At 43.8% G+C, this 16778-nt stretch overlaps 1 protein-coding gene across 19 annotated transcripts in view; it reads left to right on the top strand.

The window, feature by feature from the left end:
* Positions 1-13606, top strand: part of FNBP1 (formin binding protein 1) — an 85572-nt gene extending 71966 nt beyond the window's left edge. For 4 of the 19 annotated variants that reach the window (XM_088525252.1, XM_088525253.1, XM_088525249.1 and 1 more), the window contains 6 exons: positions 99-134; positions 2875-2984; positions 5799-5931; positions 7085-7206; positions 7633-7772; positions 8222-8862. In XM_088525252.1, the coding sequence (XP_088381378.1) occupies positions 99-134; positions 2875-2984; positions 5799-5931; positions 7085-7206; positions 7633-7772; positions 8222-8400 (720 nt within the window). In that variant the 3' untranslated portion in view covers positions 8401-8862. Of the gene's footprint in view, positions 1-98; positions 135-2874; positions 2985-5798; positions 5932-7084; positions 7207-7632; positions 7773-8221; positions 8863-13211 lie in introns of those variants that run through there. The other 15 variants (XM_088525260.1, XM_088525258.1, XM_088525257.1 and 12 more) reach the window with 7 other exon arrangements.
* The last annotated feature ends 3172 nt before the right edge of the window (positions 13607-16778 follow it).

The raw sequence follows: 16778 nt of genomic DNA, 5'->3' as shown, positions 1-16778 counted from the left end.
TTTCTGTGTTTTAATGTGCACTGTGCCACGTGTGACATGACACTGAAATTGTTAAATTTGTTTTTTCTTTGTGTCTCGCTTTTTTTGATATTTATCAGATAACTCTGAATACACAGGTCTGGAGTCTAATAGAGGTGATCAGAATTCAGTCATTCTAATAAGCTGCTAAAACATTAACTCTAATATCTAGTTTAGTTTATATTTTTATAATCTAGGGCTATCAAAATGTAGAAAAATAATATCAAGTAATTCTGCTTCTGTCTGAAGTATGCATTAAAGCATTTAAAAACTAATGGTCTCGGTGTGTTTGCGGGACCATTTATAGAGAGAAATGCAAGTCTTTAGTGTAACTGAAAACAGCTGCAAAGTTGCTTTCTGTGTCCAGGTATTACTGGAAGTTGGCACCATTATCACCTACATTTTACAGCCCTATGTAGTCCTCCAAAATAACTAATAATTATATTAAAAATTTTGTAAACTTTAACCCAGAAGGTTAACTCAATCTGATTAGAATTTGCCAATGATAACGTATATACGAATCCTAAATTCCATCCTGGATGCAGCTGGGAAGGTTTCTTGAGCCACGGTAAGGAAATGCGCTAGTGAGTTGGAAAGGGCTGGGGTGAGCAGATTTGGGAAGCAAATTCCATGCTGAACCTGATCCTCGAGGTGCTGGAGCAGAGCTGTCCTCGTGGGCGCTTGTCCCTGCCCCGGGTGATCCCGGCAGCAGAGCGCGACGCGCCGACCCGCCTCACGCAGGCCGTGAGGCGCCAGGATCTCGCGCGGTCCCGCAAGCGCTGGGGATTGGCAGCCACTCATTAGTTACGTTACCTTGAGAGTTTTCTTGGTCCTCAGTCAGGGCCTCTGTCCCCTCTCGCGGTTGTTTCTCTCCTGACACGCACGTTGATCCTGGTTCTGCTCCTAGCAGCTCGTTCTGAGGCTCAGGTGTTGCCACCGAAGCTACCGAACGTAGCTCTGGCTACGGCGCTGGGGGTGGTTGAGGCCCTGTTGCTGCCTCGTGGAACGCGGCGTCTTCCTCGAGCACCAATGTTGCTTCTTAACGAAGACCTGCGAGAGGCGGGATTAAAGTCCTCACGCTCCAGTTTGCTCACAACTTTCAGCTGTTACAAGACACTGGGCTGGCCTACAGTGTTTATACCGAGGATTTCCATTTGCTGCTTTCCTGGTCGTAGCTCTAGTGTGTTGTGCTGCCAAGGCAAGCCTTAGTATGTAGGAATACATCTTTCCAAGTACATGGGCTGACCTGCCTTTCCTCCAACCCCAAAATTTACAAATCCAATGATGAGCAGAGAGCACTGAGACCTGGGAGTGCCTGAGAAGGAAAGTAGTGGCTCCTTGATGACCTGCTAATGTCTCCTAGCTGTAAAGGAAGCCCAAACTAGAGCGTCTGCACACTTCTGTTTATGTAGCTTCAGCCCAGGAACTGGTCCAGACGTGGCCGACTTTCATGTGGTCCTTCATTTTGCAACCATAGTGGATAAGTTGCATCGTAAACCCCAGTACTTTCATGCAAGGATATCTCGTGAGCACACGCTGCTGTTCCATGACAGCACATCAGCAATAGCACAGATGTGTCCCAGCACCGCACTGTGAAGCGTTTTTAGGCAAATGCAGGTGACCTTCGCTACTCCAGAGAAGGTCCGTGGCGGGTGGTTTGCTTGAGAGCATGAAATGTACCCAGCATGTGCAAGAGCAGCTCCTTGACTCCTCCTTTCGGAGGAGGAACCGTAGCCCCTATTGTGACGGGATGTTACTGAGCATGGAATCAAACCTGCGGGATTGCCGTCGGTCTCGGGCATGCTTTCTGTGCCGCGTTCCCCCTTTGGTCTGAAGCATTGTGAGCAGAGATGCAGAGCCTGCAGTGCTAGGCTGGAGGAAGAGCTCAGGACCTGCCTGCAGTTGCCCTCCGTGCCCTGGACACCTGCATATTTTGCCTCCAAGCTGCATTCAGCAAATGCACAAGTTGTGCCCTGTCTCAGGGCACACTAGGTGGAGGTTGCACATGTCTGATAAGTAGCATTTTGTGACAAGGTGTCCACTAAATCACGCTCCTCTGAGCAGGATACTCAGCATTCCAGTAAGGTGAGCACTGCTGATCACAAGTTTCCAGTAAGCTCCTGGACCACTGAATTTGGTTGCTTGGCTTTGTGTTTGTTCCCCTTCTTTCTCCCAGATGCCAGTAGCTCCTATTAAAAATGATGTATAGAAGGTGCAGAAACCAAAATAAAATTTATAAACATTTATAATTATCAGCATAGACTTGACTCTTGTAGTGAAGCTGACTAGTATTGACTTGTCTTCAGCATAACCCACCAAAGCCATCTTCCTTGCCAGCCAAATATAGGTGGTACTTGGAAGAAAAAAGGTTAGTTGTTACATGGCCTCTGCTATGCATGGCTGAAGCAACTGGGAGGAGGCCTAGCAGTTTGAAGGCAGAAAGGAGGTTTTAGTTCAAGCAGAATCACTGCTGAAAATTTATCTCAGTTATGATTTCAGATGGACTGACTTTGGCTTTGGTAGCGTTCCTGCAGGTGCAAGTAAGAGAGGAGCCTTTGGCAGGGGGCATGGATCCTGGAAAATGTGCAGCGTGCCTTTAGACCGAGGAGGCCCAGAGCAGGCGTTTCCATTACCTCTGAAGCTTGTAGGTCCCAAACTTCTAAAGCTTGTAGTTCTCCCACCATTCCGTGACCGAGCACTCTCAAGGCAAACACTGGCAATGCTTCAGACCATAGGGATTTTGCACAGACTTCTGTGAGCCATTTTCAAAATGCAACTCTGTCAGGTTCTTGCAGGCTCTCATTTTTCCTCTTTTTTTTTTTTTTTTTCCCCCTCTCTCCGTTCCACTCTGTGCAGGGAGCAGGGCCAGAAGATTTCAGCAATCTCCCACCTGAGCAAAGAAGAAAGAAGCTTCAGCAAAAAGTTGATGAACTAAACAAGGACATTCAGAAGGAGATGGATCAAAGGTAAGCCAGCCCCCTACAATGAATATGAAGAAGGTAGTCTTATTTAGAAGAATGTAAACAACTAAAATACAAGAAAGATCAAGTACAAAGAAGGTTCTTGGCTTGTTTGAGGTGTTGTTCAAGGAAAAAAATATACAGCGAATACTATAGAAGTAAAAACACATGAGAAGAGTTGCAGCACGCTCTACAACTCAAGCTCTGATATCAGTTAATTTTTGCTGATGTAGGGGTCAAAGCTGGAGGAAGAGTTGGCTGTCAGCTAATTCTGCTCATCCCCTTGGGTGCATGAAACGTTCTTGTACAGAGATGGGAATAGAAGTGAAGCAACTGGAAACAGTTTTTCCTTCTTGTGGAGCTGCATTCTTGCGGCTTCGAAGGACGCCTGCAGATCAGTTGCTAGCCAGACAAGGATGGGTGTGATGTGAGCAGCTCCTGAGCTTTCCAAAGAAAGTACAGGATTTAAATACATACTCTCAGTCAAAACTGTAATCGTAGATCTCTGAGCACTAAACAAGTTGCTTATTAATGTGACAGGCGAAATTGGATGTGGGTAGATCCCAGTGAGAGAGGTGATTATGAGCATGACAGCACCAGAAGCGCCGAGTGGTGCGTCAGGGCTCTCTGATGTGCAGCGTGTGTTTTGTGGAAGCAGAAGAGATGATGAGCCCTATAGTTTTGTGGATGTGCTTTTCTGTGAGGCTGCATTTGTCATTCTGAGAACAAGGCCCTTCTAGTTATGTGCTTTTTATTGGTTCTGGCAGCCTGCGTTTGCTGCTTCCAGTGTTTGCTCTCATTCTGGCAATTGTGCAATTGTGATAAAGATTCAGCATGCGGTGCTTGCAGGAGACACAGCTTCTCTTTCCTGAAGGCTTTCAGGATTTAGCCTCTCTCTGATAGTACTCTGTCCCTAAACATTGCTGGTATTTTGTGTCTGTACAGTTATGTCTGAATTTTCTGCACATTTGCTTTGCAAATATCTGCATATTTTGGTCTGATATTCTAGAATTTCTTCTTTATATTTGATGCCATGAATAAGAAAGGAAGGCAGCATGTAGATGTATTACTTTTGTTTTACACGTGCTTTTTCTTTTTTTTTTTTTTTTTTTTTTTTTTTTTTTTTTACTGTGGTACCTTATATTTGTCTCTATAAGATTTTTCCTTTGCGTCTTCATTGATTCCAAGGAAATCTGGAGTTAAAATGTGGTACAAAATCAGAGCAAAATGAGGTTATTTTAAATAAACATAGCATATAATTGAGTAGGGAATTAGCATCAGCTGTTAAATATAGAGTTTTTAAAAATCATGACTCATATATTTGAAATATTGTCCCTGAGGGCTCCCGCCACAGAGCAGTCCCACTTCCTTGCCACCCACACTTTTTTTCCCAGTTTCTCTTCACACAAAAGAAAAGCAGGCACAGGGCTGCAATTGTCAAGAGTTTGGTGGGAAACTCTAACATATAAAGAGCGTTAACTGGAGTCATGGGACTAACATTAACTCTTTTTTTCCCCAAAAATAATGCTTAGAGAAAAGCTGAATAGTTCTGTTCGAAATACAGGAAATGGGCTAGTAAGTTCACCCATTTCTAAGCTCTTAAGTATTCATCATGGTGATTTTTTGTTCTGGTTTTGAACTTGAGCCTCACTCTGCCCCGGGTCGGAGGTAGCACATTGCTTTGGTGACAGCTCCTTGGGCTTCCCCGGCCGAGCTCCTGAGGGCACGTGCTACTGCTGGCCTTACCATACCACATTCCTTGTAGTAAGCCCTAAAACTGGAATCTTCTGAAATCCTGGGCATTTGGCAGCTGAGTTGATTTGAAACATTTCCCCCCAAAATGGTCTAATAAAAAATACTGCATAACTTAACCAGGAAGCAGGGTCAATCATGTCACCGAGGTCCGTCTGCTGCTACCCTGTGACAAATACAAACCATCTGGGTTTAGCCTCATTTTAAGCAGTGAGAAATAAATATCTTACAAGTGATTTGCATTGCAAAAGATAAATAAAAGGCACCAAGTAGGGTGAGAATTTCCAGATAGCACTCCATTTTTATTACTAATAGGTTCACATGCAGCTCCTTGTCCCATTTTCTAAACTTGAACTCAGTGCATCATGGAGAGGAACGATGCAACCATTTGTCTTGTGTCCCCCAACTAGGAAGATAATGCATCTAGAAAAGTGAAGGCTTTGCTCTTTGCAGTGGTTGCAAGACTTCCCTCCTCCCCTGCCCAGGAGAGCAAGTGGAAATTCTAGTGCTAAATAAAAAGTATGGCAGGCTGAAAGTCAGTGCCATGCCTTAAATATTCCTCCTTTTCCTTGCTAACGCTTTCAGTCAGTTTTCTGCTGAGATTTTTGAAGTGGGACACTTAGAGCTCCAATCCCTTGGTCTAAATATGCTGCCTGTTTGTACCAACACAGCACATCTTGTGGCTTCATTCCCTCGTAGGGCTCATTCAGCTGACCTCACTCCCAGGGAAGAATCCCCAGCTGCTTGGGGAATAAAGAGCTTCTTTTAGTGCAAGGCCTGAGCACAGTGTCACATATCACATTGTAGGTAAAGGCTTCACTCTGTTCTTCATCTCTCGATGTATAATTTTTCTCTGGCAAGCAATTTTACAGTTACTATTTATAAATGGCTGGGTCTGTGCAGGAGAAAAATCCTTGTCTGGGTGTTGTTACTCTCATGACAGGTAAGGTTTTAACCAGAGTTTAAGAGAAGGCAGTTTATTCTCCTTTTATTTTCCCTCAGAGAATGGGATTTATCTGCAGCTGCACCAACATTTACATCATGTTTTATTTTTCTTCTCTCTGTCAGAGATGCCTTAACGAAAATGAAAGATGTGTATATCAAGAACCCACAGATGGGAGATGCAGCGAGCGTGGACCACAGATTAGCAGAACTTGGACAGAACATTGAAAAGTTACGAATAGAAGTTCAGAAATTTGAGGTATGGGAGGTACAGAAGAACAAATGTACTTCTGTGATGCTGGTGTCCACAACCATGCCCTGCTTCAGTACAAAGTAGTTCAGCATATGCTTAATTGTAAGTGGGAGCTCCTGTGCTTTTTCAGACAGGCATATTGAAGCATTTTCTTGCTATGTGTGGGTAAGTCACTTGTATTAATGGAGATCTTTGAGCTTCTTTGTGTAACACAGATATGCACCATCTCCTGTGATTGTCAGCCAACAACCCTGCTGTTTAATTTGACACAGAAAGCAAATTATGCTGAGTAGAGGAAGAGGGGAAAAAAATACCATGTTTTCTGGACTGCCCAGAAGAATTCGGATGGTTTTTTAATGAATAACATCATGTTACATCTGTCTGTGGAAAAAATGATGAATGTTAATGAAAAGCATCATTGAAAGTCTATCAGCAAGATAGAAGCCATCAGATGAAATGTGTTTTAAGGAACAGTCTGCCATGAACAGGAAGCAGCTTGGAGATGCAAAATCTCAGGAGCATAAGGAGTGGTTGAAATAACTGAAGGCATTAGAAATGTATACCATGATAATTACTCTAGAAGGGTTATAGAGTTGAGGAAAGGCTTCACCCAGTTGCACTATGGACATAAATAGATATAGCCAATTAATTTATATGCTTCTTACAGTTGTTTACTATCTATTGCTTACCTATCCTTTTGAAAATAACAAACTGTTTCTTCCTCACCCAGCTCCAGGCCTCTTGCACTCAGCAGTCTATGAGATTGCTGGGCTTCTCATGTTATTGAGACTACTATATACTGCCACAGATATCTTTTTTTTCCCTTTATTGTGACTGGAGCAGCAGCAGTGGAACAGCTGTCATTAACTGCTGCTCTCAAGTCACTGTTTTTGGCACCCTGTGCTGCAAAAGAACCAACTTTTCAGCAAGTGTGTGATTTTTTTTGTTTTGTTTTTTGCAAGACTGGAGTTTTTAATATGCACTTAGAATACAAAATATAGACCCTCTAACTACTGCATTCAGAAGAAAATTTAAATGTTTACTCTCTTTTTAGCTCCCTGCTCTGAATGTCAAATGTAACATAGCAAAATAAAGGCAGCATGTGTCCCTTTGCAAGGTGGGGCAGCAGAGCTGCGAAACGGCGGCTTTCCCTTTGCAGGGCTGGCTGGCCGAGGTGGAGGGCAGGCTGCCCATGCGGACGGACCAGGCCCGGCGCCAGAGCGGCCTGTATGAGGCCCAGAACACGTCGGCAGTGAACAGCTGTGCCCAGGACCGGGAGAGGTACAGTATCTGGATAGAGCCGTCCTGCTGGCGCTGCCCCCTGCCTCCCTCCACTCCTTGGGAAGGTGCCTCCCACAAGGGAAGCAGCTTGCTGGAGCTTGCTGCACGGCCAGTCTGAGGGCGAGCGCTCCAGGAGGCTGTTGGCATACTAATTTTAGCATGTAGAAGGTACAAAGTGTAAGAATTGCCCTTCTGAATATGATGAAAGGTGTGCTAGCTGGCCGTGAAGGTGAGAGGGGGGCCTTTTACGAGTCTTAATGGGGAAAAATGACTCTCATGGCCTTGTGATGGCAGCTGCTGATAGCGGCTCTTTCTGAGCTGCTCCAGCTGCAGTTGCTCCCCTGGCTTTTAGTGTCTGCTAACCAAGTCACTGCCTTTGCTCCTGGGGCTGGTCGCTATAGTTGCTGTGTATTTTCCTCTCTTGAGCAGCCCGGATGGCAGTTACACAGAAGAGCAAAGTCAGGAGACTGAGATGAAAGTACCTGCAACAGATTTTGATGATGAATTTGATGATGAAGAACCACTACCCACTATAGGAACATGTAAAGCTCTGTATACATTTGAAGGTATCATTTGACCTTTCTTTTACTGTTCTTACTGTTCTACTTGGTTCGTGTCACAAATACAACTAGGGAACACTTATTTAACCCCTGCAGTGCTTAAATAGACAAAGAAAATGCCAGAGGCTCTGTTGAAATTCTGTGTTGTAGAGTGGCACTAAGACGCCGATTTTTCGCACCTTATGTGGGGGCTCTTTGCACCAAGAGAATCACAAAACGGAATTTAGCTGATTACTGTTTTATGCATTTCATTCCTGGCATGTGCTTCATCCCTTTCGTACTGAAGGTACCCCTGTGAATTTTTTCACTGGGAGGGCTTTCTGGGAACAAGTCTCAAATCACGTCATCACCCATCACTCTATAAACTACTGTTACTGATGGAAAATGTACTGTATTAGGTGTTGAAGAGCTCCCCCTTTGAACCTCCCTGAACTACGTCTTACTGTGTCTTTCAGGTCAGAATGAAGGAACAATTTCTGTAGCAGAAGGAGAGATGCTGTATGTCATAGAGGAAGACAAAGGTGATGGGTGGACACGAATCCGAAGGAATGAAGATGAGGAGGGATATGTCCCTACATCATATGTTGAAGTCTATTTGGACAAAAATGCCAAAGGTGCTATGACTTATATTTAATACTACTTTTACTACTTTATTTGCTTTCAGAGCTATCCGATCCTGTAACTGCTCTGTGTTGCAGATAGAGCCTTTTAAAGGACTGCACAGTGCCACAAAGTGCATTATTTTGTACATGGACTTCGTTCTGCAAAACATGCTTTTTATTGGTCAGAGAAGGAAGGATAGTGTAAAATTAGAGGGGAGATGCAGCCTTTCCTAGAGAGTGCTTGTTCAAAAGTAACTGCTATTGCACATCCACCTTGGTGCAGGAAACACAGGGCTGTTTTGAATAGTTATGGGATGCCCCTATATATCTAGGTGGTATCTGATAGCTACATCTTGTCTGTATTCACAACTGTCCCAAACTTTCTGTGGAAAGTTACATATGAAATACTTAGACTGTTGTTTTGTGTTGCAGTGAGGGTAGCTTTTCAGAGCCTAATGTACTCTGTGGACTTTCTGAATTGAAACGTGGTCATCATTTAGTTTGTTAATGTGTTTGATAGGGGAAACACATTTTGTGTGAGGAAAGAGAGATCTTGCCAAAAACTGTCTACACAGCGATCTGTGATCCTTGATAAATTGGTGAAATAATGACATTAAGAAAGATTCCTTATTCTTTCCCTCCTTGACATTTCAGAAAATAGTTTTTGGAATGTATTGACATTTCAGTTAAAATACAGTTATTTCAGATAAGTCACAAGTAATGGTTTCATCTTCTGCTCATATACAATCAGTGGAGACGCTCTGAGCCTAGGCTCCCATCTCTTGTTTCTCTTCACTGCTTTTAAACCCTTATAAATGAGGTGTGTTTTGTAAGCAAGTAGTGCACGCAAGGGAAGGAGTCCTGGTTAGGATATGTGCCAGCGTGGTGATCGCCTGGTGATGTGATACATCAAGGAATCCAAAGGTTTTGGTCTTCTTCCAAGTCAAGATGTATTGGAAGTTTGCTGTTAAATGGCATGTGGGCTTTTCAGTCATTTAATCCTTAATCAGTTCATTGTTGCCTACCATGGTTCCGAAAAGTTCTTAGTGTGAAACAAGCAGCCTCATCTAATTTAGAAGAAAGCTGAAGTGTTCTCATGGGGCAGTATGGACACCAGGCAGAGAGCAGCCTTTCTCTGTGGACAGCACTGCATTGTGATGAGCTTGCCGTTTCTGGGCCCGGTATTAAACAGGGCAGGGCCATGTCTGCAGCAGCTGGCAGCCTGCACTCCTGTTGAGTTTTGTCATAATCCAATAGTTTTATTAGCACTGGCAGAGAGGGAGAGCCGAGATGCAAAAAGAGTGCAAAAAGCTCAAACACTTGCACCTTGGCAAGAGGGACAGCCACGGGCTGGGCACTTAGTGCATTCTCAGAACAAGGCAGAAAGCGGCCCGAGATCTCACTAACCATCTGTGTTCCCTGCCAGGGAGATTCAGTGCGTTGTGTGCAGCAATGTTGTTGTTCTGCTGCAAAATTTGCTGGGCAGCACTGTGGGCTGCTCGAAAGCGCCAAGCCAGGGTGCCATCTAAATGTACCCTGAGCAGCGAGCGTGGCGCTCGGCCTCGGATCCGCGGCACGGGACGTGGCCATGGAATGTGGCCCGGGAGCAGAGGCAGGCGGGCGGGAACGCAGCGAAGCGAGACGGGTGAGACCCCCGACACGGTGTGTGTTGACACCCTGCCAACCGGAACCAGCAAAGCCTTCTTTATAACTCATCCTTCTGGAGAGACCGGGGGAGCATCACGACAGCAGCCAGCAGATCATATCAGTACATTAAAGATATTATGCAAGTTACAGGGTTCTGTTCAATGACTGTAAACACGCAGGCTGTGCCGGGAGTGAATGCGGATGCAGTCACAGCCATTTCTATTCTAGCTGATTCTTTCCATCCTTTTAAGTTTTTCTGTTAATTTTGCTGGCCTTTGGCAACCAAACCAAATGTGTATGCAAATAGCTAATGTAAAGGGGCTCTAATATTTAGATTTTTTTTATTTAACTCAAATCTCTTATTAAGAAGAAAAACTAAGAGCTCTTTCCTTGTCACGGAAGCAGTGTAAAGATTTGGGGAAAATGCTGCTGTGTTTAAAAGATGGGTCTTGTTGCAAGCTGCAGATTTCTGATTTGATTTTAATGTGTCAATGAAAATGTTTTTTATTCAGCCTTGAAAATTTCAAATTGAAACAGTGACTTTCTTGAAAACCAAACTAAGTGCTAAAGCATTTGCAGACTTGTACAGTTCTTCCCTATTTTTGGAAAGACATTTGGGCAGCTAGTTATCTCTAAACGTTAGCTACAGGGAAATGCAAGGACTTTCACATCAACCCTGAGTAAATTTGTGACTTTCAGCCAGTGCAAGTGGCACAGGTCAACCTGTGTGGCTGAGTTGTGCCTGCATCATGAGCCTGAGGCAGCTTTGCTTGAGAAAAGCAGTGTAGATGCTTTGTGAAAGCCCCCCGGGCTTATTCACACGTGTGTTTGGGCTTGCTGTGCTGCAGCTGAGGTGGTCAGTGAAGGTAATCCAGGCGCTGCAGTCACTTCTGTCCAGTTGGGAGGGTTTTAGCAAACTCTATTGCAAAGAGAGCAGTAATGTCTATCTTGTTTTGCCTTTTTTTTTTTTTTTCTTTTTTTTTTTTCCAGATATGTACAAACCACTTCAGGAAATCTCTGAGTAGTTTTGCATAGGCCTGTTCACCTTTTATTCCACTGGGTTGCTGCTACGTTGTTCTATGAGATCTGTTGCAGGAGCTTTACTTTAGTAGAGATCAGTGCACGTCTCGTCTCCATCAGTGAATGACTCTTAAGTGCAGTTCACTCAGCTGATGTGTTGATAGGTTCTCATCTTAAATTGAAATGTACATCACTACCAATGAAATTGTATGAACTTAGTTAGGAACAGTATTCTTGTCCTTCCTAATGAAAATGAGAGGCAATGAAGTTGGTTCATTCTGTGTGATGCACACAGGAAACTTCCCTAAATGTTAGAAATGTATAGATGAAGAACTGGGTCTCTTGGACACAAGCTCAATTTTGGGGCTTCTGACAACCTGTAACCGCTAGAGGAGGAGGAAAATAATTTCTCTGTGCACAGATTGCTGCAGGTTGTTGCAGGGCTTTTCTGCACCACTGCCCTTTGCCCACCTTGGGTATCTGGTGCTTGTCCAGTTCTGGAACCAGTTGGACCTTCAGCTGGCTCAAGTGTGACCGTGCTGTGTTCTTAGGTATGATACCCCCATCTTTTGGGGAACAAAACACACTTTTACTAAGCGAAATAGTGTGACAAGAACCCACCTAAAATAACCATCTTTATAAAAACTCCCCATTTCACAAAAAAAAAAAAAATCTTTGCTTCCACGGGAAGGGCTGGCTGTTTGGGTGGCTTGGCACAGACAGACCCTTTTGTGAAGTTCCGTTTCCCAGAACAGCTGTTGGAGCCAGGGGCAGCACGAGGGGCTGTTCCCCTCCACCACGTGCAGCGGCAGCAATGGCTCCGTGGGGCGGCTCCGTGGGGCGGCTCCGTGGGGCCCAGCCCTGCAGCTCCGCTCGGGCTTTGCTGGACCCTCGTGCAGGGCCTCGGCCTGAACTTTGTGTCTAGCACGTAGCTCATTATTTAGTGCTTGCCAAATGGCTTAGGAGATAGCAGTTATAAACTGGTCTGTGGCTTTTTAAAATCCCTTTTGTTAAATACTTGTCCTTGTTTCTCCTAGATTAAAAATGTATATAACATAACTTAAAAACTAAAGTTACTTGAATTTCATTTTTATTCTTTTATATATATATATATATATAAATAAATTGTTTTATTGACAGTTGCTCTACTCAACCATTTTGATAACTCTTATGTTGATAAACTTTTTTGGTTACTCAGCTGCCTGCATCTGGTTGGACTTATATAGAAACTTCTATTTTGTGTTCAAGTTTGTTAAATCTGGCCAGTGCGGCTGTTCTTTTGTACTCTTATTTTCTAAAAATCCTCATCTGTCAGGTCTCTTTATAGCTTCTTGTACTATGGTATCTTCTAATAAACATTTTATTTTCTCATTCCTGTGAGGTTTTTTTTAATGGGTATGCATTTTAGTTTAACTTTACTGATGCAAAACAAGTGCCCTCCAACTTCTTTTCTTTATAGAAGTGGGTGCAGAGGAGATCTGAAGGTTCCTTGAAATGCAAGGGGAATTTGGACTTGCATCTGATACTTGCTTTGATACAGCAGACTCTTTGGCCAAATCAAATTCCTGGGTCCTTGCTTCATTTGGCCACATAGAAAACTTACCCTGCTTCAGAAATCTGTGGCCACACCAGTGTGACCTACGGTGGATTTAAAGTCTAAAACAGCTGTCACCCCTTAAGAATGAAGGGTCAACACAGGCTCCTGTGTGCAGGATGGCTGCTGTGCATCCACCTGCAGCATTTCTTGTGTGTTGGCTGCTGATTATCCTTCAGTATCATTGCTTATGTCATGCTCTTTGGCACAGTCCCATGACCAGATACTCCTTTGCAGGTTTAGAAGGCAAAAAGCTTTTGTTTTCTCTCCTGTTGCAGTGGGAAGGTGCCGCTGGGGTCCTGCTCCTAGGTTTGCATCCCTCCTTGCAGGAGGGCTGTGTTCCCAGGGATGCCCTTCCCTGGTGCTGGAGGGAAGGGCTGAGGGAGATCATGACTGCTCTGAGTGCTGGGGCAATTTAAAGCTGAGATCAGGAGCTTTCCTTAACCCTTGATAACCTGGTAGATGCTTGGGTGCTGTGTTTTCCTTTAACCTCCTGCAGGCAATGCTTGCTCTTAAGGGATCCCTTTTTCCCCAATCTCTTTCTAATCCAGTCTCTTTCTTTTTGTCTTTCTTATGTTTTAGATTCCTAAAGGTGTTTGTGCTGGTGCAAGAACCTCGGGGCGAGCTTGTCACAGAAGGAGAAACAAAATGGTCTGTTTACCCTGCAGGCAGTTAAAACATACCCATGGAAAACCAGACTCCCAGTCATGTCTGGAGTTCCCACTTGAAAAAATCAGATCCAAATTCCATCCCAATATCATGCAGATGCTTGCTCTTTTTTATGGCATGCTACTTGTGGCTCAGATTAACGTGTCAGTCTTCCCCACTCTTCTGCCAGCTTGGCATGGCCTTTCTGTACAACATAACCAACACTTTGCCCCAGCCAGTTCCTCCCAACATAGTCAAAGAAACTGCTGGCTGCACTTTGCAGAGGGTAACCAGAGAGTCCCAGGCATGTGCTGGTCTGTCTTCTGTCCTGCCTTGTCCCTCCGTGCGCCTGACGCGTGTCCTGGTCCAGCAGCTCTTCACGGGCTGCCCTTCGTGCTGACCTTGCAGGTGGTGCCACCACACGGGTGGGGAAGGAGGTGCCCGCAGCAGAAAAGCCACCCTTGGGGCAAGTGTCACAGCAGCCTGAGCTCTGATTTGCGGATGTTACATTTTATGCACACGCGTTACTCAATATTCTGCCTTCCCCCAAAGGTCACTAATGTTTGTCAGCCTTCTTTTTTTCTGAATGTAGGCTGATGCATATTCTGAGTATTCAGTACCCATGACCTCGCTGTTCCCTGCAAGCCTTCAAGCTCCATGTATGTATGCTTGCTTTTCTGCTTGCTCTCTCTGCCCCTGCCGTTCTTTCCTTCTCTCTTTGTGTCTCCCCTCCCCTTCCTTCTCGGACACAGACACACACACAGACACACTGGTGTTTTGGTTTGAAGCCCCGTTTTGCTCGTCACAAACACCTCGTTTTGCTCCTGTTTCGGTCTGCATGCTCGCCCTGCTGCCTTGCCTGCGCCCGCCTGCCCCAGGGCCATGCTACTTGGTGGCTTTTGTTGATAATCTCTTTGCAGGTTTTTTGGTTGGTTTGTTATTTTGTTAGCATTTCAGACCTGCCTTCTCCTTTTGCATGACCTCGTGTGCATTCTCATTAGTTAATGTTTGGATAACAGAGTTTTTTTAGAAAAAGGAAAAAGAAAAAAGAATCTGCACTCTTTCATTCTCCCACCTTGCCTTGGACTGGACCTCAACCCAGCAGCCAGACAGGAATTGTGACTTACTCATCAGCCATCCTGTTCTCACATGATTTTATTTGAAGCAGAAGTAGCATGATAAGTGATGCTGCACCTTATCTCATGCTGTGGAGAGAAAGCTGTAATACCTCCAAATATCACATGATCTGGACCTAAACTACCTAAAAGGAGTTGATTATTTTTTCTAAGCTTCAATGTTGTATACGTATCGTTCTCCCCTTAGGCTTTGTCATTGCTATTACAGTAAACCTATTTGAGGCCTGTAAGAGTCAGTTGCCACTAATAGTTCCTGAGGACCTAATTTGTTCATAATTAACAAATCATTTGGAGAAATACACTTCCTCTTAGGAAACTTCAACTTTTGTAATATTCCCAGAATTAGAAGAAAAAGGTAATTCCAAGCCACGCTGGCCAGTCACCCTGAACTGCAGCCTCTCAGGTTTAGCTTGCAGACAGATGTGCGTGTGTTGCTCTGCTGCCTGCTGCGTTTTTAGGCAGGGTCAGCATGTAAAAAATGTGTCCAAGAATCATGTACTCTTCATGTTGGGGACTGCTTTGTCTTCCTCACTCAGGATGAAGTTATTTTTGATTCAAGTTACATGTTGTGTTCGTAACTTTGTCCCTTTCTCTCCATTCAAAACACCGATTTTTCTTTTTGATAACAAGGGCCCTCATTCCTGCTGTTACACGACGGTGCTTAATATCTGCAAGCATCAGTGGGCAAAATGTGTTTTGTTTAGTTTTGTTTCTTAATCTAATGGAAGTGACTCGGGAGCCGGCGTGGTCGAGCAGACGATGCCAACGCTGAGTCAGAAGGATCATAATCAATTGGACACCCATCCTCATCACTGCTGCTACTGTGTTCACTTAGCTGTTCAGATCCACGAGCCTCTGATAGCAGAACGCGAGCGTCATCTCCACGGTTGGCACCTGTAGCTCTGTACAAACCTCGTGACGTTCCTGTTGCACTGCGAAGCCAACGCGTGTCTGTCAGGGGATCTCAATGGTTAAGCTGTTAACAGGTGTGCAAAAACCTTTGGAATATTTTTAGCTGCAGTATTTTTATTCTCTCGTGTCTGATGCACTGTTGAATCAGCAGCTGGAATAATTCGTTTTCACCTATTATTGTGCCATCTATGTAAAAATTAGATAAAAAGTTTGCTTTTATATATTTAATCTAGGTGGACAGTATATTATTGTCAGCCTCTGTGGAACATTTGAACAATTGCAATGTCTGTGTCGCTAAATAGCGCTTTAGAAAGAGCATTAGCTTTAGCCGACTGATTTTCTTCAAAAGAGTTTTATTAAAAGATGATGTATGGAGTTTTTATAAACTTGGTAACTAGTTCCTAAAAGCCAGGATCATAAAACCTATTACAAGAAAAATTAGCATCAGTCATATATTGTGGCCTATACATCTTTATTCTGCTGCCTTTATTCAGGGTAAAGAAGGGGTAATTTTTGTAGCATTTACCTTTTATGAAATCTGAAGGACTAAATATGTGACTGGTTTATAAAAACTCTACTAATCTCACCCAGAAGTGTGGACTGTATATTCTACAAAACGAAATCTCGTCCTCAGCAAAAGTGTCTAATGCCCTTTCTTAACATCTGTAAATAGAGAAGAAACATATTTACTGATACTGAAAGTTGTGTTTAATGCTGAGTATTTTTCAGAAGTTCATTTAGTTTGATGCCTATTGTTCTTTGTTTTTGTTTTCCTGCCTGAAGTGTCAAAAGACCTAAAAGAAGCCAAATTCTATTTTAACATGATGATGTCGAGCACTTTTTTATTTGTATATGTGTGTGTATGTGTGTTTGAGCACTGAACTTTAGATTTTGGTGGCATCTCAGTGTTGTGATTTCATTGCCAATGTACAAGGTTCTGGTGTTGCCCATTCATTTCTGGAGACAGAATTCAACCAAATAAAGTGCTTCCATTTGAAAGCAAATATTGACCTTGTAACAATGAAAGGAGAGTCATCCGCATATTTAAATAAACATTTAATTCCAGAAATACAACATCACTGGACCCTTTTGCTCACCCAGAGGAGAAAAGTGGTTTTGTTGTTTATTTCCCAACGAGGAAAGGCTTGTGCCTCGTTGCTGTGGCTGCTCCTCTGATTTGTTGAGATGTTTTATATCTATGCTCTCCAGGGACCTTTCTGCCCTAGCACAAGGATTTCCAGTTGTATTCCATGAGAATGTAGCTGTTGCTTGTTGTTTTAGCCAGATAAAAAAAAAATATAGCCTTAAACTTTCCTCAGCTCCTCTCATACTCCCCAGCATTCTCCTTGAACTAGGGAATGGGTTTTGGTTTCAGGTCCAGGCTGTTAAATTTTCAGCAAATCAGCAGAAGCAGCCAGTTCCCGTGCTGGGCTTGTGCATAGCTGCTGTTTTG

Source organism: Tinamus guttatus, unplaced genomic scaffold (assembly GCF_059628265.1).
Source record: "Tinamus guttatus ecotype Peru unplaced genomic scaffold, ASM5962826v1 Tinamus_guttatus_pri_ptg000226l, whole genome shotgun sequence".
NCBI lineage: Eukaryota > Metazoa > Chordata > Aves > Tinamiformes > Tinamidae > Tinamus > Tinamus guttatus.
Note: the sequence above shows the minus strand (reverse complement) of the source record. Positions and strands in the feature narration are given on the sequence as shown.